This window comes from Panulirus ornatus, chromosome 28, assembly GCF_036320965.1.
Source record: "Panulirus ornatus isolate Po-2019 chromosome 28, ASM3632096v1, whole genome shotgun sequence".
Classification (NCBI taxonomy): Eukaryota; Metazoa; Arthropoda; class Malacostraca; order Decapoda; family Palinuridae; genus Panulirus; species Panulirus ornatus.
Window position 1 is genome coordinate 6,769,694 of NC_092251.1, and position 23,063 is coordinate 6,792,756.

The 23,063-nt window shown below is 37.9% G+C and overlaps 1 protein-coding gene across 1 annotated transcript in view; it reads left to right on the forward strand.

The window, feature by feature from the left end:
• LOC139757745 (uncharacterized) overlaps positions 1–23,063 on the forward strand; it is a 33,986-nt gene that overhangs the window by 1,386 nt on the left and 9,537 nt on the right. The window contains exons 2-5 of the mRNA XM_071678495.1: positions 5,826–14,144; positions 14,176–16,518; positions 19,069–19,248; positions 22,107–22,257. Coding sequence (XP_071534596.1) covers positions 5,847–14,144; positions 14,176–16,518; positions 19,069–19,248; positions 22,107–22,257 — 10,972 coding nt within the window. The 5' untranslated portion in view covers positions 5,826–5,846. The remainder of the gene's footprint in view (positions 1–5,825; positions 14,145–14,175; positions 16,519–19,068; positions 19,249–22,106; positions 22,258–23,063) is intronic.

Here is a 23,063-nt window from a genome sequence, read left to right on the forward strand (position 1 = left end):
CAGCATCCTTAAATCTCTTTCATATTCTTTTTTACCTATAGTAATATTCTTCAGTGTATAATCAGTGTTCTTGTCTTTTCCCACACTATGTTCTGCGTTTATCTATGTTAAATTACATTTTCTATGAATCGCCCATTCAATAATCTATTTAAGTCTCTGTCAAAAGCCTTACTTAAGTCTAAGTATACAACATCATAACTCTTACCCTGATCAGCAGATTCAAAATCTTTATTAATAAAGGAGAGAAAGTTACAGAGACATGACTTTCCTTTTGTAAATCCATGTTGAGAATCCCTAATGAGATCATGATTCTGTAAGTGTTCTGTATTTTGTCCGCAATAATTGATTCAAGATTTTTCTCCACAATAGATGTCAAGCTGATTGGATGATAATTAGAGGCAATGGATCTGTCCCCTTTCTTAAAGATGGGAATGACATTTGCTGACCTCATTGCTTAGGAACTAAGCCTGATTCCAGAGACTTGCAGAACATGACTACTTTGAAGTCATTGTCCTGTATTCAGTCCTGCCCAGTGTTTGTGAAATCTTTTGAAAGATTATATACTTTTAGCTTTTGCTCCTTCTCCCATCAGACTGTTGCATGCTTTCATTACTTAGTGCAAAAAAATTCCTTTCTTGTGGAATATGTTAATTTTGGTTTTAGTTTAACGCTATGTTACTGCTCAGTGAACTAAGTCACATACACCTGTGTTCTAGTGACTGTTGAGAAATATGTTTTATAAATCTCAGTCATGTTTGCCTTAAGGTAATCTATATCTTAGACTGGACAGTTTCACTCTCCTTATTGTATCTGGATATGTAAAGTTCTTCATGGATGTATATTGGCTCGACATTGAACTGCCCCTTAATTTTTTCAAGCAATTTTTTTGTAAGAAGTACTTTAGACTGCCCTTGCAGACTCTTGAGTGTAAGCTTATGTGTGATTAGAATGGGGGCATGAAAGTATTTACATTAAGGAAATATAATAATCTGATTATGCTCATCACTGAATAAGCTTTTTTTATTTCTAAAATATGTTCTTCATATGTTAACTTCTCATTGGTAACCCTTATAGCTCTTCTGATGGTACTGTTTGCATTTTATGCTGATGTCTTTCCTTTTTTCACTACATCTCTTCTATGCTTTTGCTTGTATTTTTTGGGATAAACTTTTAGATCCACTTCTCTTTTCATTTCTGTGGCAGTCTTTATGATTACTTCCAAATATGAAAGTGTAGTATCATTAGCAATTTTTTTAATTGTACTTAACAGCAGTTTCCTGCATCAGCGAGATAGTGCCGGGAAACAGATGAAGAATGGACCATCCACTCATATACATACATATATATATATATATATATATATATATATATATATATATATATATATATATATATATTTTTTTTTTTTTTTTCATACTATTCGCCATTTCCCGCGATAGCGAGGTAGCGTTAAGAACAGAGGACTGGGCCTTTGAGGGAATATCCTCACCTGGCCCTCTTCTCTGTTCCTTCTTTTGGAAAAAAAAAAAAAAAAAAAAAAAAGAGAGAGGGGAGGATTTCCAGCCCCCCGCTCCCTTCCCTTTTAGTCGCCTTCTACGACACGCAGGGAATATGTGGGAAGTATTCTTTCTCCCCTATCCCCAGGGATAATATATATATATATATATATATATATATATATATATATATGTTTTATTTATTTATTGTACTTTGTCGCTGTCTCCCGTGTTAGCGAGTTATCACAAGGAAACATACGAAAGAATGCCCCAACCCACCCACAAACACATGTATATACATACACATCCACACACGCACATATACATACCTATACATTTCAACATCTACATACATATACATACACAGACATATATACACATGTACATAATTCATACTTGCTGCCTGTATTCATTCCTGTTGCCACCCCGCCACACATGAAATGACAACCCCCTCCTCCCCGCATGCATGTGAGGTAGCAGTAGGAAAAGACAAAGGTCACATTCGTTCACGCTCATAGGGTGGGGGAGGGGGCAAAAGTTCTGGGAGCATTGAAGAATGTGTGGAAGTCGAGAACATTATCTCGGAAAGCAAAAATGGGTGTGTTTGAAGGAATAGTGGTTCTAACAATGTTGTATGGTTGCAAGGCGTGGACTATGGATAGAGTTGTGCGGAGGAGGGTGGATGTGCAGGAAATGAGATGTTTGAGAACAATATGTAGTGTGAGATGATTTGATAATAGGGTAAGAGAGATGTGTGGTAATAAAAAGAGTTTGGTTGAGAGAGCAGAAGAGGGTGTCTTGAAATGGTTTGGTCACATTGAGAGAATGAGTGAGGAAAGATTGACCAAGAGGATATATGTGTCAGAGGTTGAGGTTGAGGGAATGAGGAGAAGTGGGAGACCAAATTGGAGGTGGAAAGATGGAGTGAAAAAGATTTTGAGTGATCGGGACCTGAACATGCAGGAGGGTGAAAGGCATGCAAGTAATAGAGTGAATTGGAATGGTGTGGTATACCGGGGTCGACGTGCTGTCAATGGATTGAACCAGGGCATGTGAAGCGTTTGGGGTAAAACATGGGAAGTTCTGTGGGTCCTGGATGTGGAAAGGGAGCTGTGGTTTCGGTGCATTATTACATGACAACTAGAGACTGAGTGTGAACGAATGTGGCCTTTGTTGTCTTTACCTAGCACTACCTCGCGCACATTTGGGGGGAGGAGGTTGTTATTTCATGTGTGGCGAGGTGGCGATGGGAATAAACAAAGGCAGACTATGAATTATGTACATGTGTATATATGTATATGTCTTTGTGTGTATATATGTACGTATACATTGAGATGTATAGGTGTGTATATTGGCATGTGTGGATGTGCATGTATATACATGTGTATGTGGGTGGGTTAGGCCATTTCTTTCGTCTGTTTCCTTGCGCTACCTCGCTAATGCGGGAGACATGTGAAGCGTCCGGGGTAAACCATGGAAAGCTGTGTAGGTATGTATATTTGCGTGTGTGGACGTGTGTATGTACATGTGTATGGGGGGGTTTGGGCCATTTCTTTCATCTGTTTCCTTGCGCTACCTCGCAACCGTGGGAGACAGCGACGAGGTATAAAAAAAAAAAAAAAAAAATATATATATATATATATATATATATATATATATATATATATATATATATATATATATATATATATACACACATGTACATATTCATATTTGCTGCCTTCATCCATTCTCATCGCCACCCCGCCACACATGAAATAGCTCCCCCCTCCCCTTGCACAAGGATTGGGTAGCGCTAAGAAAAGACGACCTTATATATATATATATACATATTTACACGTACATATTTATACTCACTTGCCTTCATCCTTCCCTGGTGCCACCTAACCCCACACTCAGTGTCCAGCTGTCATGTGTAATGCACTGAACTTTAGCATATTTTGGGAGGTCATTTACTTTAACAAATGAAACCCAGAACCCTCTCATTGCTTTCACTTGTACATGCTGCTAGTTTACCTAGAGCTTTTATTGTGGCACAGTATCAAATTCTTTTTTAAAGTTGTAAATGTATTTTTACGGACATAACTTTATTGAGAGCTTCATTCCTAATATCCTCCATCTTTAAAAGCTGTAGGGCTGTAGATCTCCCAGTTGGGAAACCATATTTTCTTTTTGGAGAAGAGATTATTTGCCTTCATGTGCTTGATAAATTGCTCTCATGAAGGTTTCAAGGCTTTTACTAACTATGGAAGTCATACTCCCTGGTTAATGATTTCCCTCTTGATGTTTTATCACCTCTCTTGTATATGGCACTTATTGCTTTTTTTTTTCTCAGTCAGCTGACACTCGCCCATTCCTCACTCATTATTCAAACAGCTGTGCTAATGGATCTGCCATGGAATCTGCTGCCTTTTTTAAGAATCTTGGGTGTATCTCATTCAGACCTGGAGATTTGTTATTTTCAATTTCTTACATAATTATTTCATTTCTCTTTGTCAATTGCAGTAGCTTCCATTAGATATGTCAATTATTTTCTGTCCACGTTTACTCTAGTGAAGACATTGCTGTATAACTCAGCTAATATGTTTGCCTTTTATTTATTAATTTTTATTTTCACTGAGTTTAAGTTCAATGGGTCTAGATGATTTCCAGTTTCAGGTTTCATCTTAAATGATTATTGTAGTCACATTTTGCCTTAAGTTCATTGCAGCTTTTGTTGAAGAGTCTCCTCAAACTTTTTCCTGAATTTCTTGGTTCACTTTCTTTCGTTTTCATAAAAGATATTTCCCAGTTATGTTAATAAAAGTTGTTTATTTTTCTTTGAGAAGCTCTCCTTGGAGTGTTCTTTATCATATTAAGCCTAAATGTTCCTACCTACTACTACTATCTACTGCACCTACCATTTTACCAAAAGGCAGGGCAAGCACATAGTCCCCATTGCAGGAAAACGTAGAGTTACAAAGAACGAGCTGCATGCGTTAAGTGTTGTCAAGTGTTACATATGACAAGGAGAGATTATATGTTTGTGGACAGAATGACAGTAGTCCACATATTAGTGAGGCAGAAGGAAAAGACAGCTTCCTGGGTTAGAGGAGTGCAACTTGACAAATACTAAAGTGCTGTCTCTTATATTAGTAATCCTAGTATGATTTCAATGTTTTGAATATTTATAATTGTCCCAGGAGCCTTTTCTAAGAAAAGTTCCAAGTGTTACCCAGGACATCTTTTCCAGTAGTTCATGCAGCATAATTCTGCATTACTTGTGGAAACAGGTAAATGCTAGACTAATTTGGTATGAGAGTAAATTTTTTGATGAGGTTGTAATCACAGTGATACGGTTTTGCTAAAGGTTACTTTTCACTTGCAGTGTAACCTCATGGAGGGAGTGTCTGGCAGATTTTTTTTTAAGGCATGTACATACACATACACATGCATATACATATATACTCATTCAAAAGGATCACAATTTTGCGCATGATCAAGTACATTCCTATGAGTCCACGGGGAAAATGAAACATGATATAGGAATATATACACATGTACATATTTATACTTGCTTGCCTTCATCCATTCCTGTCGCTACCATGCCCCACATTTTCTCTCTTCTTCAATGTCTTTAGAGAAGATTTCTTGTTTACCTTTTTCATTGTTTGTAAACTTTGTGTAGAGTATGAAATTTTTTTGCTTTTACTTTAGTAATTACTATTATTTGTGGCATAAGGTCTGGTACTCTATCAGTGATACTAAGTTCATTTATATTGTTTTTTAGTTGATTACGATTTGTTTGTAGATGCTTAAGACTACTTATATACCTTTTGTTTACCTTTTTTTTTACACTCTAGTACATTTTTTATGTTACTTGTTTTGCTCACATTTTTTTGATTAACTTTTCTGTCATAAATGTGATTTCCTCCTCCAGTACTTTTTGCTTTTAGGATCAGCCTGTCATGACCTGGGATAGCTTCGCAGGTCTCTTTTCTTGAGAGACCTCTTACCTTCTCCCACTTGGGCCCTGGAATGGGTGGTTAGCAAAAGATAGGATGCGTTTACCTTACCAGAAGGTAAGGGATTAGAGGCATCTAATCACTGGGGATCATAGACTCTCTCATAACCTGTGAAACAATACCCCTGAGAGAAACAGCTTATCATTCTTCAAAATGCACTTTTTGTACAAAGGAGTAGTATGTATACCAATTAATTGATTACAGATAAATGTAGATTAATGTAGATTATGGAATGTTCCCTCTTAGGGTTTAAACACAGTATGAGAAACATGATATTGCATATACTGTGATATTTTAGATTCTCAATTTAATTTGTTTTCTACAGATGTGTTGATCAGTGGTAGACATGTTTAAGTGGCTACAGCGTCGCCTCAAGAAAAGAAGTAGGTGTACTTCCTCAGAGTATAGGAGTGTAGATGACTCCTCAGGCCACATCTTTTATGATAGTGAAGTAGAGGTAGCAGTTGAAGCAGCTTCATGCAAAATTGAAAATGGCTCCAAGGAAAAAGAAGATTCCCAGATTTTTACTCTTAAGGTTGATTGCATAGCTCAAACAGACCAATTTGCACAAGTGTCACAGGTGCTGGAATTATCAGATGATTTTCAAGATCAAAATTGTATCATCTCTGATACTGGAAGGGAAACAATTGTGCATTCTGAAAGTAATGAATTATTATCTGAGTCTAATAATCAAATAGTTGAGCTAAGCACAAACAAAGTAGGATTACCAGTTCCTTCACAAAGAAATGATGTACTCTCTGAGACTCAAGATATTCTTAACTTTCCGAAGATGGAGGATAAGATGACATTAGACTCTTTAAGCACAAGCAGTTCTGTGGTTTCCAAAGAAAATGAAAAATATGAAATACTGTCACAGGTTCAGAATGGTGGAATATTGCTAGATTCCCAGAGCAGAGAATTGCAGTCAGAAGGTCAGGAAGTTCTTATTTCCACATCTGTAAATAAAGAAGATGTTGTATCTTCCTTCAAATTTCAAGCGCATCTTGATGAACAGACAAAAGATGTAGAGTCTAAAGAGATTTTACCAGACTTGAAGGGAATCTCTACTCCATGTGAGGAATGGGGAAGTCAGGAGAGTGGGGTTCATTCATTGAAAAAAATAGAAAATGCATTGAAAACTAGTAATCTACAATGCATTGAAAATTCAAGTTTTGGGTCATTAGAACTATCTAAGCATTTTCATGAAATTGAGAATAGCATTGGCAGCCAGTCAGTAGGCATGATCGAAGAGAAATTATATGTTAGCAGCCCAAATCTTAAGGAGAGTGAAAGTAATACTGTTGTGCCCTTCAGTGATAAGAAAATAGGTTTAGGTAGTGAGAATGATTTCGTGAAAAGGAAAGCTGAGACAAGTAATCAGTACAATACTAGTGGATCTGTGAAATCTTTTTCAAAGGGAACAGAGGACTTATTAGATTTTTTGGAAACTGATAACCAGTCTTCAAAACATTATGGAACTGCAGTGAAAGAATCATCAGCTGGACATGAAAATGCAGAAACAAATACAGCTATCTGTGAACATTATTTTTCAGCTGAATACAGAAAAAGTCTGGAGCCAAACAATACTGCTGCTATTGAAAAAAGTGATTTTGTTGTATATTCTTACCCTTTGTCTTTTCATTTATCATGTTTTTACAATCAGCCTGGCCAACTCTGTACTGTTTTAGGTGAGCAGTACATACTGACACATGTTAAAGATACTCCAGTTCTTGTTAACCTTCGAATAGAGAATTCAGACGATTTACCATTTGGATGTTTATTCCTTTGGAAAAAAGGCAAACCAGTTATACTTGCTGAGCTTCCAGAAGGCACTGACGTATATTTTGATGCACTAGTAATGCCAGATACTGCAAAGTTTATTGCCATAGTTGTATGGCAAGAAACTAAGCCACTTTTAAGTATTGAGCCATACTTCAATTCACATGTTTTTGTAGAAGAGATGAAAATAACTATGGTTCACTTTATTTCATTTGGCAAGAAAACTGGTCTACTTAGAGCTACTCTTGGAAATAAATCACACTTGATGACCTTCTCTTTATCAGTTGTTTTCATCAATGGAAAGAAGGCTAAGAACAAAACTGATGTACTAAAGCTTTCCAAACGTGATTCTCAACCCCTTTTTGCTAACTTAAGTAAATTTGTAAATACTGATTGTAAAGGAAAGTTAACTTATTACTTCATGTGCTCCTGTTTGTGGTCAGGGTGTAAGCCATCCCAAGCTAGTCAAACAACAGGCTTCAACTCCTTTACTCTTTACAAAAGAAATGGAATTTCTTGCATTGAAGGAAAGCGACAGTTGCACATGTATTTTGATGTGGATGCTGAATTAACTGTAAACGAAAATGGACTGTGTCTTCTCTATCAAAGAGAAGGTGAAGATATTGAAATTCCTTGTACACTTAAAGAAGTTCACTGTGGTAATAAAAGTGTTATTAGTGTAGCTGGGGGAAGTGTGAAGGCTCATATCAGAAAGCAGTTCAGCAAAAGAGAGAAACCAGTGTGGAGGGCCTTATTAATCCAAGTTCCTGAGATTGTTCTTCCTAAGGTTCAGGAGGCAAGAACCATAAACATATATGGTTGTAAAGCAGCAGCTATGGAACTTTGTTCAGACAATATGCCAAGAAAGGAAATTCCCTTGTTTGATTCAGAATTGAGTGAGGAAACTCAGATGATAGGAGACATTACTGAAGAACATACAGGGAAGTTTGATGGAGACACAGTTCAGGTAGATAACTTGGGATTAGATCCACCAATGAAAGTCACTCACATACCTTTAGCGCAAAGTTATGATATAAACAAGTTTAGTGGAGCTGAAGCACTCATCACTTTAACAGGAAGGGATGATGAACTTGCTTTTAAAGAGGCTTTGTCAGTTGGCGACAACTCGGCGGAGAATAGTGTCGAAGATCTGATCATGGCAAAGGAGTTTAAGGACATTTCAGAGACAATCCCAGTCCACAGCAGAGCACAGTCAAGTCCAAATTCTGTAAGTAATAGGAAAGATAAGGAAAAACCTACAAATTTCAGTATCTCAGACACAGTGGAATCTTCCAATCAAACTCATGAAGTGGAAAGTTACACCCACTTTTCTGCATCTGAACATAATCATAAACCTAAAGAATACCCTAGAGTGTTAAAGAATTGCAAAGGAAAGATATATTGGATTCCTGATTATAAAGTGTTCAGGATATACACTGAATTGCATGGAAGCACTTATGAAGTTCACCTTGGTAGTAGAGCACGGATGGTTGCTAATGGCATATTTGTCCCAGTAAAGAAAAATAAATCAGGAATACCAGTATTCTTTGATATACTTTTTGATGATTGTTTACCACATAGCCATCTTGTGGTTGCTCTGTGGGTTGGGGAGAAGCCACACAAAGCTGTTAGAAATCAAAATGTAACTTATCATTATGATGTATATGGTGTTTATTATGGTTGTGATGGATGTGACATGAAATTTTTGATATCCCTTGATGAAAGCATTATACCCATTAAAGCAACTATCACTGATAGAGTGTTTACTGCAAGTGGAAAACATTGCAGTTCACTTCCATTAAAAGCATCTGTTGTTCTCCATCTGAAAAAATCGGTTGATAAAGATACTAGTCAGGTGAAGTGGCAAGTGCACCTCATAATCATCTTGGCAGAACAAGAGAATACATTGTTAGGACCAGTGGGAAGTACTCAGCATGAATTGGTATCTGTTCGGCGAGGTTCCTACTCCACTCCTTACCAGCCTATATCAGAGTTTACTAAAGATTCAGATGGAAATCATCCTTGGGAAGATATAGAACTCGGTAATCAGAACCGGATGCAACAGGACTGTTATACTCCTGTAGAAGATTTGCCTTTGTATATTAAGAATGTTGCAGGAATATTATTGCCTAAAGAAAATGATACATTTGCTATCTTTTCATGCCTTTGTGGTAATGCACTGTGGACAAAAGCTTCAAAGAACAGTTTTGTATGTGTTGATGGTAGAACAGTAAAGATTCAAGACATTCCTTTTGGAAGGGGACTCATGTTTGATGCTTTTTGTTATGACCCCCTAGAATTCAGTTATTCCACAGTTGTGATATGGATTGGAAGTAGACCACAACAAGCTGAAGATGAAGATGGGTCAAAGTATTTCTATGATGTGAAAGGTACATTTTATGGTGTCTCAGAATGTAATTCTAATTTCAAAGTGCAAGTGCTTTTGAATAATGAATATCAGAGTATCATATGCCAGAAGACTGGTCATGTCATTTCACCAGATGGTGGAATGAGTTTGGAGAAATTAACAATAGGTGATAGAATATTCATACACCTGAAGCAGAAGCTTCACCATAACCAACCTCTGTGGATATGTCGCTTCATGTTTATGGATGAAGATTCATTTCTTCCCTCTAAAGGATGCCATAAGGTGTTAAATGAAGAGATGTCTGAGATAAAAAGCAGTTCATTGCTTGGTCCTACAATATTTAAATCTTTTATACAGTTGGAGAATAATTTAAAGAAACAAAAACTTAGCTCCAGGGAACTTGTATATTATTCGCAGACTCAGGAATGTGATGATAAGGACGAATATTTAACTTTGTACTTGAAAGATTGTTCAGGTTATGTTATTGTTACTGATAATAGGCGTACTATAAAAACCTCCTACTGTGAGTGGTTGACAGTCATCTTAGATGAGGATCACTTTGTTTGTTTTGACAGAGGATTATCATTAAGTGTTTTTGATGTTCCAGTTGGTTCAACAGTAAGATTTGATGCTTTTTGTAGTTTCAAAGATTTTGCACTCAGACCCCTTATGTTATGGACTGGAAAGAGACCCTCAGTTGTTAAGGATAACTATGGATATAAATATTTTTATGATGTGAAAGGTGTGTACCTAGATACTTATAATGGATATTTTCAAGTTTTGTTGGATATAGATAATCAGAAAATATGTATTTGGGTTAAAAATCCTGGGCATATCTATTTTTGTGATGGAAGAAAAGTGTTCCATGGATTAAAGACTATGGATAAACTTGTGATGCATCTGAAGGAAGGGAATGTTGCCGATGATTTTGGAACCAAGTGGATGGCTCTTATCATAATGTGTTCTGAATCTAAGGAATTTCCTCCGAAACAGCTTCATGGCTCTGGTCAGCATCTTACCATAATGAACACAGAAATGGAACATCTCAAACCAAAAGTTTCAAGTGCATATTTTGAAAATGAAAATAACAAATGTGAACAAAGTGAGGAAGAAGATATAAGAGCATTAGTTGATGAGAATACTCCAGCAAGTTTATTTTCTGTTTTTGAAGGAAAAGTTGAAACACTCACTAGTGGTAACCATAGATTTACATATGATTATGAAGGGGATATAAGGACTTTATTTCTTCCCATAGATATTTTTTTGGATCAACCTTCATGTACAGATTCTGGTACAACCTTTTATCTCATGACTCAAAAGAAATTTGCTGAGAATAAGAGCACATATCACCATCCAATATGTGGATGGTTTCACAAGAAAATTTGTAAAGTTTATATCATGCACTGCATTGTAGTGGAATCTTATGATCCTAGAAAACAACTCATTTGTGTAAGGTATCCAAATGATAGAGGGCTACGTTATTTTCTTTGTGACACACAGTATGTATATAGGGGAAGGACAAAACTGACAATTGAGAAAACACTTGATGTCTCAAATGTACATGCTGTTGTTAAAGACATAACTTCATGCATTATTGCTGGTGTCCCAGTGCACAGAAGTATCATATTTCTTACCACAAATAAGGCTTTATCTCTGGCATTCTTTAAGTTTTTTGCTCAGTCACAGGTTGATTATGATTCAGTTAAAGAAGATATGGATAATCACTCAGACAGTGAAACTGTGGATTTGGAGCAACAGCTACTAAGAAGTGACCTTTATCGTGTCCAAAAGGATTATCATAATGTTGGGTTGGAACAAATAAAGACTGCAAAGTGTAAGGATGAGACAGAGAATTCATTTTGTATCAGGAAAAGCATGCTAGAAGGAAAACTCAGTGACTCTTCCACTGCAGAAAGCCACCTTGAACTTAGAGAAAGTGATGATATTGAACAGAATGTTTATCTATCATCTGCTGAAAAGAAAACTCATATGGAAGACAAACTGGATCAACTACAAAGAGGTGAGAACCAACAACAGGATACAAATACACTTTCTGGAGAAACCCTGAGACAGCTTATTGCCAAAAGATCCTCAGAAGCTATAGCTATGAATTATACACCTATATATTCATCTCTTGTTGGTAACATACACCATGGATTTTCTAGCACTATGTTTGAATGTGATGGAGAACCCAAAATTATTCATTTGCCATCTGACATATATCAGTTAAACTGTAAAAGCTCAGAGAATCATGGTAACAAATGCAACCTTTTAGTTCACCAAGAAAGTGATGAAAACACAAAAGACTTAATTTACCATCCCTTGGCTGTATGGCATGCAGGAAGGAGATGTGATCCATATATTGTTATCAACCAAAAGATAAATGCTTTTGACATCCAAAATGAGCTGATTGGTATAAGTAATAATCGGGATGATGGTTTCCTTTATTACTCATTTAAGAATGATTGTGCATTCACAAGAAGGTCAAAGAAGAATCTTTGTGATTTTTTAAATCTTGTAAAAGAAAACTCACTGTCATTTTATGCAGTTGTGGAAGATATTCCACCTGCATTTATTTTAGGATGTTTTGTGAATAAGAATATCCTTCTTATAAGCACGAGCTTGAGTCTAACTTTAGCAGCCGTAGATAGCATCATCTGTAATGTGAGCAACAATTGCCTAGTTTCTGTTGACTTGAATTATGAACTTTTGAATTTACTTGAGACATATGAGGAGAGAAAAAGAAGTGCTTGTCTGTGTGATAGGGGTTATAGCTATCATCTGTATGCCAAAACATATGACAATGAACATAGTATGAAACTTGTAGGTGGTTGTCTTGAGTCTTACAGTGGGAAATATGCTTTCATTTCGTGTGATAAGAAAACCACCTTTGCAGTTTGTCACTTGTCTAATGTATATTATCAAGGTAAAAGTATTACATCTTGGTATGACATTGACAAAAAGTTTTGGAAAAACTTCATCACCATTATATTAACATTAGAAAAGACATTTATGACTAATGGCAGAAATGTAAATGCTTTAGCTGTAGTGGCATGGTCATGCAGTGGGCCAGGGCTGCTTACAGTTCATGAATGTGACTTGCATGATCCAACAGTGTTTGTTTACAATGATGTGGACAGTGAAGGAGCTGAAGTTGGAGACCCTTCACTAGGGGTATCATCATTAAGATGTAGTGAAAATTATCCAGAGATCAGTGCAGAGGAGTTAGAAGCTTTAGATTGCATGGCAGGAAGTAATATTTTTTGTATGCATGATGAGATATTACAGTCTTGTGAATTAAAGAAGACTTTTGGTGAAATAAAATATTTTGGGAAATATTTGGTAATTTGCACAAGTGAACTGGATGAGATGGTTTTGTGCCATATATCAGATTTTTATATTGGAGATACAGGATGCACATCCATTGAAGATATGATAAAGAAGAAAAAGCACAAATGCTGCCTTATAGTTGTTGATTCTCCATCTGTTGTTTTTTGGGGAAAAACATTGAAATTGAAAGCTGTGGTTGGATTTTTTGAATCAGAGGAAAAACTTCCAGGAATCCACATTTGCAGCAACCATAATGGTATTTTATTGAAAAGTATTAAAGGAGAAGAATTAGCAATTGCAAAACAGATTTTTGCTGACATTCAACTGATTCATGAACAGTCTCAAGAATGTGAAGACTATCTCCAATGGAGCCTGTGCAACACTGGAGAGGAACACTTATACATATCAGCAGACCCAGTGAAAACCATAAGACATGATGAGTGTCAAGGGGTTTTTGTAAGTGTAAGTATTACAGACCCTAACAAGGGTATAGCTTGTATTCAGTATCAGGGAAATGATCATCATGTCCCTGTAGTGCGTCAGGTATTCATTGGCCTTACCAAGGATATGACACTCCATACTGTTATTGGTTGTTTCCTTAAAATGATTATTAGGATTGTAGAGCCATCAGAAAGAGGAAAGAAGTTCAGAGTAGTGATGGTATGGATAGACCATAACCGTCTTCCTAATATGCCCCAAAATGTGATTGCTGGTGTTAAAATCTCTAGTCCTTACCTGAAGGGAAAGCAGTCTTGCTGCTCTAGAGCCTTTGCAATAAATCATTTTGAGGCAGTGTTTAAAACAAGCATCTTTGAAATTTTGTTGGGATATGAGATTAGTACTGACCATGAAAGTGATAACCAAGTTTTCAAGTGTTCACGAGGAGTAGATAACATGCTTGTGTCATGCAAGAAGGAATCCATTATAAGTACAGATAAGTTAGATGATCAAAAATGTCCATGGTATATATTAGTCCATTTACCCTCAAAAAGGAGCTTGTTTCCAGAAGTTAAGGATGGTGTGGGAGCATGGAAGGGCAGTTGTGAGAATTTGATTGTTCGCATTTGTGATGTTCACAGAGTTCAGCTTGTGGATTTACGTTTTTTTGAAAAAAATAAAAATGAAAATTTTTTTCCAAAATGGTCACTTCCATCCATTGTAGAGTGCAGTAGTGATTCACCACAGTAGAAAACCAGTGCCATCATTATCTCCATTTGCTGAAGGCAAGGCAAACAAAAGTGATCCTGCTGTCAGTAAAGTACAGGAATTCCCCATACAATCAGATCATGATCCTTGGAGTCATGATGATTATCTTGATGGAAAGAATTCTCCCTCTTTATCAAAAGAATATATTGACACATGTCCTTTCAGACACATAAGAAGCTTTGACTCAAGTAAATTTTTGGTAGATCTTGGAAATCAACAAAAGATACATTCTCCCATGACAAAATCATCAAAAGTACATGAAGATTTGCCTATCACATCCAACCTTATGGCAGAGGAACCTATATTGACCTATAAACCTATTGAAGATGAAGGTAAGCACTCTTCTAATAAGATAACTAATAAAACAGGTGAAGAATTTCCAGAAATTTGTGTACCCAAGACATATGTAGGCATACCTGTTCAGACTGCTGAAAGTGCAGTATTGAACATGAAAATTGAAAAAGATCCTGACCAGTCTTTTGAACGAAGTTCAATATTGTATGTTGAATCAGACAAATTTGAATTTGTTGATGAATCCCAAGGTATTATTAAAAGCTCAGGTATGACCATCTTGGTTAGAAACCATAGATTTTATGTCGGTATGTTGCTCACAAAAGAACCATTAACAGAATTATTAAAGGGAAAGGAAAACACACAGGTTCAAGCTATGGTGGTACCTCTTTTCTCGCCCATTTTTCATAGGGGATACACTGTCACTCATGAGGCTTTGGTAGCTTGGATGGGTGTGAAACCCTTGGAGGTGAATAGCTTAGTAGAAAGTTATTGGAACTCACTTAGGCTTCTTGAAGATTTCCCACAACTAGAATATCCAAGTGTCACTACTAAAGATAAACAGTGCCTAGTAAGAGATGGTAAGAGAGAGAGAGAGAAGTTCTTGCAAGTATTAAAGGATGTTCCACAAACTGTACAGTGCTGTATGTTTGCTGAGAGCAATTCTGTATTCGGCATCTTGAGAAGTGGCACAAAATATATATTGTTTTTGCAAGAGCTGGTCTTCCTTAAGAAGCATGAAATAAAGGCCCAGTATGATATGAAAAATCCACTATCGCTGAAGTATGTAAATGCAATGATCTTGGAGCTTAAACAGCCCGTATATTTATTAGACTGCCAGGTTGCTAATATTGCTTTGTTGGTGTGGGCAGAGAAAATGCCAAAAAACAGTGAAATCATCATCAAAGACAGCTTAGATTGTTATAGAAAGATTTGGACAGTAGAACTACATGAAACACAAGAAAAAATGACTAGAATGGCAACAAAACCAGTCACTTATCAGCAAATTGAGGAGTACCATGAAGATAATGATACAAGTGCACTGAAACAGAGTACGAAAGAGATCATCCAAAATTTCCCATGTGAACCCCAGATGAGTGAGTTGAGAAAAATGGTATTAGAAGGAAGTGAAGGCATGAAATGTATTGATGTATCTGAAGGAAATGTAGAAATATTTTTGAAGGATGTCTCAAAGTTTGAATGTGTTACTTGTGGTATAATATTAGTTTTAGATAACATTGCTTTGTTGAAAAACAGGAGTAACTTAGCAATTGTGCGGAAGCAGGATTTTTATGTTGGTGGTACAACGATTGTATCATCACTTTCTTTTCATGAGCAGTTAAAGATTGTGCCTAGTGTAACAGCCTTTGTTACTGAAATTACTAAACCAGTCTGTGTTCAGCAGTTTACTGTTACTTATTTTGGTCTGTTGGCTTTTGTTGGTAAAAAACCCAAAGCAACTGAAAATATCCTTGCTACTTGGAAAAACCAGGATGTAAGAAAGGTAACCCCCATACAAAAAAATGAGCTTAAACCTACATTAGAATCAGAGCTTACACCATGTTCATCTGTTAAATTTAAGGGAAAGACTTTTGAAACAAAGACAGCAAGGTTACATAAACTTATGATAGCTTCTGGAATCTTAGAAGTGCAGAATAAAAGATTTGAGGGAGGGAAAGCTAGAATCTTTTTTAACAAACAACATGTGTATGTTGATAAGAAGGTACTACCAGAAGGTACACATTTGTCCAAACATATGGCTCATTTGAAAGAGGAGCCATTGGGCTGTATTGCTCGTTTATTTTCTAAAAAGAACCAAGCCTCTGCAAGAAAGATATCTGGTGTTGAAGTTCATTATATAGCAATATTAGTTTGGTTTGGTGAGAAACCATCAAAAAAAGATTTGCAAAGTGAACTAGTGGAGAAAAATAGAAAACAGAAGTCCATGGAGATTGCAGAATCCCACGTTGATGTTTGTCGTGAATCAGGAGGGAAGGGCGTGGTGACGAATATGACTGTGTCCTCAGGCAAAGAGGAAAGTAATGTAAGTAGTATCATCCTTAAGTAAGGAATAGGATACACATGTTTTCTGATGAATTCATGCTTAGACTTTTTGCTTGATTAAGAATATCTGTGAAATAAGACATGCTTTTATATAGACTTTTTAGTAAATACATACTGTCAGTTGTTGTTCGCTGATGATACAACGCTGGTGGCTGATTCGGTTGAGAAGCTGCAGAAGCTGATGACTGAGTTTGGTAAAGTGTGTGAAAGAAGACAGCTGCGAGTAAATGTGAATAAGAGCAAGGTTATTAGGTGTAGTAGGGTTGAGGGACAAGTCAATTGGGAGGTAAGTTTGAAGGAGAAAAACTGGAGGAAGTGAAGTATTTTAGATATCTGGGAGTGGATTTGGCAGTGGATGGAACCATGGAAGCGGAAGTGAATCATAGGGTGGGGAGGGGGCGAGAGTTCTGGGAGCGTTGAAGAATGTGTGGAAGTTGTGAACATTGTCTCGGAAAGCAAAAATGGGTATGTTTGAAGGAATAGTGGTTCCAACAATGTTATATGGTTGCAAGGCATGGGCGATAGATAGAGTTGTGTGGAGGAGGGTGGATGTGCTGGAAATGAGATGCTTGAGGACAATATGTGGTGTGAGGTCTGTTTGATTAAGTAATGAAAGGGCAAGAGAGATGTGTGGTAATAAAAAGAGTGTGGTTGAGAGAGAAGAGGGTGTTTTGAAATGGTTTGGTCACATGGAGAGAATGAGTGAGGAAAGATTGACCAAAAGGATATATGTCAGAGGTGGAGGGAACGAGGGGAAGTGGGAGACCAAATTGGAGGTGGAAAGATGGAGTGAAAAAGCTTTTGAGTGATCGGGGTGAAAGGCGTGCAAGGAATAGAGTGAATTTGAATGATGTGGTATACCGGGGTCGACATGCTGTCAATGGATTGAACCAGGGCATGTGAAGCATCTGGGGTAAACCATGGAAAGTTTTGTGGGACCTGGATGTGGAAAGGGAACTATGGTTTTGGTGCATTATACATGACAGCTAGAGACTGTGAACGAATGTGGCCTTTGTTGTCTTTTCGTAGCGCTACCTTGTGCACATGTGGGGGGAGGGGGTTTTCATTTCATGTGTGGCGGGGTTGCGACGGGAATGAATAAGGGCAGACTGGAGGAATGGAATGGAAAAGGCTTTTGGGTATCAAGGCCAGAACATTTGGTTAGGTGAGAGGTGTGCTTGGGATGGAATAAGCTGAATTGATGTGGCATGAAGAGGGTGAGGCTTCATGTCATCAATGGGCTTAACCAGCACTTATGAAATAATATGTGATTCTGGTTTTGGTGCATTATATATGACAGCTGGAGAGTGCATGTATGCAAATGAGGCCTTTGTTCATCTGATCTTGATAGTACCTCAATAAGATGGGAGACAGCAACAAAGTATAATAGATGAATATATATATTCCTATGAGTCCAAGGGGAAAATGAAATACGATAAGTTCCCAAGTGCACTTTCGTGTAATAATCATATCATCAGGGGAGACACAAGAGAGAAATATAACAGTCAGTTGATATACATCGAAGAGACAAAGCTAGGACGCCATTTGGTAAACATGTGATTGTCCAAATTTTTACCAAATGGTGTCCTAGCTTTGTTCACACTCAGTCTCTAGTTGTCATGTATAATGTGCCGAAACCACAGTTACCTTTCCACTTCCAGGCCCCACAAAACTTTCCATGGTTTACCCCAGATGCTTCACATGCCCTGGTTCAGTTCATTGACAGCACGTCGACCCCGGTATACCACATCGTTCCAATTCACTCTATTCCTTGCACGCCTTTCACCCTCCTGCATCATCAGGCCCCGATCACTCAAAAGCTTTTTCACTCCATCTTTCCACCTCCAATTTGGTCTCTTACTTCTCGTTCCCTCCACCTGTGACACATATATCCTCTTTGTTAATCTTTCCTCACTCATTCTCTCCATGTGACCAAACCATTTCAAAACACTGTCTTTTGCTCTCTCAGTGTATAGGTATGTATATTTGTGTGTGTGGGCGTTTATGTATATACATGTGTATGTGGGTGGGTTGGGCCATTGTTTCGTCTGTTTCCTTGTGCTACCTCATTAACGTGGGAGACATCACTCGAGGAGGCCCACTTCTCTACTGTGATTGACTAGAGGTCCCATACTGACCATCACTCAACTCAGTTCTGATGTAAATGAGATGCTGATGTCAAAGTCAAGATATGATTGGCACATGGTCGCCTTCCAGCTGTCACATCACCACTACCACCATCTCTGATGGCTAAGGCGTGGACATGTACTTGTTTCACAATACTAAGTCTATACAATATAATACAACCAAACACACTCATGACAACACAATTTCATAACAATAATAAGTGTTTATCTTGATTTTAAGGAAATAGAAAGTATGAACTTTCTCAAAATTCCTGTACCTCTATTGGTAACTGGAGTCAGCTGATTTGCTTCTTAATCCATATGTTTTTAGAGTGCTTGAAAAACTTATTGGCAGCATCTGTTTTGAGTATGGTGGCATCATTGAAAATTGAATGTGATTTCAGATAAGAGTAAGGAAATCATCAAATACAGAAAATATCAAAGCTGAGTCAGTTGCAGAAAGACTAAGAAGACAAGTGCATAGCATCCAAGAAGACTCTCCCTTAGAAAAACATTCCACACCCAGAAGTAAGCAGAAGGTTGAGGGATCATCTGTTTCAACATGGAGCAGTGAGGAAAAGATTGTGAGTAAAGAGGCTCATTATTTAAGAATGCATCCTTTTTGATTTAAAGCCTCATCTTTTCAGTAATGTTATAGCGTCTGCAGCATGTACAGTATTGTATTTTAAGGTCATCATGGGAAATAGGAAAGTTTGTGAAAAATAGGTCATTTAAAAATTTTGGATGCTGTTTTCAGAGGATTTTTGTAGGAATATGCTTCCTTTACTTTGTTCCAATTTGTCTCCAACCAATTGCTTTCCTCTCACCCTACTCATACACATGCCTTACATCCTTAGTAAAAACTTTTCACTGCTTCTAGCAACTTACCTACCACACCATATACACCAGTCAACAACACAGTCACCCCCTTAATAAATTCCACTGCAAGGCAGTGGGTTTGGATGGTATTGCAGTGGAATTTATAAAAAAAGGGGATGTCTGTATTGTTGACTGGTTGGTAAGGTTATTAAATGTATGTATGATTCATGGTGAGGTGCCTGAGGACTGGCGGAATGCTTGCATAGTGCCATTGCACACAGGCAAAGGGGATAAGAGTGAGTGCCCAAATTACAGAGGTATAAGTTTGTTGAGTTTTCCTGGGAAATCATATGGGAGGATATTGATTGAGAGGGTGAAGTTATGTACAGAGCATCAGACTGGGGAAGAGCAGTGTGGTTTCAGAAGTGGTAGAGGATATGTGGATCAGGTGTTTGCTTTGAAGAATGTATGTGAGAAATACTTAGAAAAGCAAATGGATTTGTATGTAGCATCTATGGATCTAGAGAAGGCATATGATAGAGTTGATAGAGATGCTCTGTGGAAGGTATTAAGATTATATGGTGTGGGAGGCAAGTTGCTAGAAGCAGCGAAAAGTTTTTATCGAGTAGGAAGAGAGGAAAGTGATTGGTTCTCAGTGAATGTTGGTTTGCGGCAGGGGTGAGTGATGTCTCCGTGGTTGTTTAATTTGGGGTTGTTAGGGAGGTAAATGCAAGAGTTTTGTAGAGAGGGGCAAGTGTGCTGTCTGTTGTGGATGAGAGAGCTTGGGAAGTGAGTCAGTTGTTGTTTGCTGATGATACAGCGCTGTTGGCGGATTTGGGTGAGAAACTGCAGAAGCTGATGACTGAGTTTGGTAAAGTGTGTGAAAGAAGAAAGCTGAGAGTAAATGTGAATAAGAGCAAGGTTATTAGGTACAGTAGGGTTGAGGGACAAGTCAATTGGGAGGTAAGTTTGATTGGAGAAAAACTGGAGGAAGTGAAGTGTTTAAGATACCTGGGAGTGGACTTGGCAGCGGATGGAACCATGGAAACGGAAGTGAGTTACAGGGTGGGGGAGGGGGCGAAAGTTCTGGAAGCATTGAAAAATGTGTGGGAGACGAGAACATTATCTCGGAAAGCAAAAATGGGTATGTTTGAAGGAATAGTGGTTCCAGCAATGTTATATGGTTGCTAGGCATGGGCTATAGATAGAGTTGTGCGTGGGAGGGTGGATGTGTTGGAAATGTGACATTTGAGGACAATATGTGGTGTGAGGTGGTTTGGTCGAGTAAGTAATGAAAAGGTAAGAGAGATGTGTGGTAATAAAAGGAGTGTGGTTCAGAGAGCAGAAGAGGGTGTATTGAAATGGTTTGGTCACATGGAGAGAATGAGTGAGGAAAGATTGACAAAGAGGATATATGTGTCAGAGGTGGAGGTAACGAGAAGTGGGAGACCAAATTGAAGGTGGAAGGATGGAGTGAAAAAGATTTTGAGCGATCAGGGCCTGAACATGCAGGAGGATGAAAGGCATGCAAGGAATAGAGTGAATTGGAACGATGTGGTATACCGGGGTCGATTTGCTGTCAATGGATTGAACCAGGGCATGTGGAGCGTCTGGGGTAAACCGTGGAAAGTTTTGTGGGGCCTGGATGTTGAAAGGGAACTGTGGTTTCGGTGCATCATACATGACAGCTAGAGACTGAGTGTGAGCGAATGTGGCCTTTGTTGTCTTTTCCAAGCACTACCTCATGTGCATGCGGGTGAAGGGGGTTGTCATTTCATGTGTGGCAGGATGGTGACGGGAATGAATGAAGGCAGCAAGTATGAATTATGTACATGTGTATATTTGTATATGTCTGTGTATGTATATATATATATATGTATACGTTGAAATGTATAGGTATACATATGTGCATGTGTGTACGTATATGTGGGTGGGTTGGGCCATTTTTTTCGTCTGTTTCCTTGCGCTACCTTGTTAACGTGGGAGACAGCGACAAAGTATAATAGAATAAAAAATAGAATAAAGGAAGAGGGGAGAGCGATTGGATTCCAGTGAAGGTCAGTCTGTGGCAGGGGTGTGTGATGTCCCCATGGTTGTTTAGTTGGTTTTTGAATGGGGTGTTTAGGGGGATAAATGCAAGTTTTTGAGAGAGGGGTGAGTATGCAGTCTGTTGGGGATGAGAGGGCCTGGGAAGTAAGTCAGTTGTAGTTTGCCAATGATACAGCACTGGTGGCTGATTCAAGTGAGAAACTGCAGAAGTTGGTGACTGAGTTTGAAAGGAGAAATGTGAGAGTAAATGTGAATAAGAGCAAAGTTATTTGGTTCAACAGGTTTGAGGGACAATTTAGGTGGGATGTAAGTTTGAATGGAGAAAAATTGGAGGAAGTGAAGTGTTTTAGGTATCTGGGAGTGGACTTGGCAGCGAATGGAACCATGGAATCTAAAGTGAGTCATAGGGTGGGGGAGATGGCAGAAGCGCTCATTTGAATTTTACAGGTTGCTGATATAGTATAGGGGACTTGTTTAAGAGATCAAGGCAGTTCACAAGCAAAATATAAAGGTATGTCTAATTGTTAGGGTATTGAAAATGAAATTTGGATGAAAATCCATCATACTTCTTCAGGGCACTACAAAAGGCTGTATTACTGAACTTTGTGGTCTCCTTGGTTTGCTGCGATTAGAAAACGGTAATCAAGTGTATTTCTCAAGAGAACACTGCTTTTTATATGGAATTTGCCTGAAGAAGGTGGACCTTAGCCATATCTTATATGTTGGTAAGTAAATTATTGTGATGATTTATAGTCTCTAGGGCAGTGTTGTCTAGTTTAAACTGGGGTGCATTGTACCCTTGAGGGTTTGCAGCATTGTTCAAATGGGTAAATGAGAAGATAACTTTACTGAGCATGTGTATATGTGCATGGGTGATTTTTTAAGAATATAGAATAACTGAATAACCACAACACTTACGCAGTTTCCAACTTAAGTGAATGACAAGAGTACGAATTAAGATGAACAAGAAAGAAATTAAAGGGAGATGGGAGTAAGGGGTAGGGAGACCAAAAGATGGTTAAAATGTGATAGCTGTAGCAGCTGCAGCAGCAATGCAAGTGAAGGAAATCAAGCAGCCATGAAGAAAAGTATAACAGACCTACCTATATATTGGCAATACAAGGAAGATTATGTGCTTTTTTATTTTATTCTATGAATTCTGATCCTCTGGAAGTTTTGTGCTTCTTTTGTTGGGAGAGGTTGGCCAACAGTAGTTTTGAAACAGCTCACCTCCAATGACACTTTAACACACAACATTAGTGTCATGTTGGCAAATTGATGAAGATTTTTAAAAGAAAACTTTCTGATTTTGAATGATCCTAGACAACAATTATGAAAGCCTCCACAACATCATGCAAAGCTCTGGAAGCATCTATAGCAGTATCTGTATTAGTTGCTAAAGCTAAAAGGCCTTTTAATGAAGCTGTAGAGCTGATATTGCTAGCTGCAGTTGTGATGGCTGAAAAATTGCTTGATAAAAAGGCAGCTGGCCTACTAAAGGCTGTTTCTTTGTCACACATCTGTTTCTCAA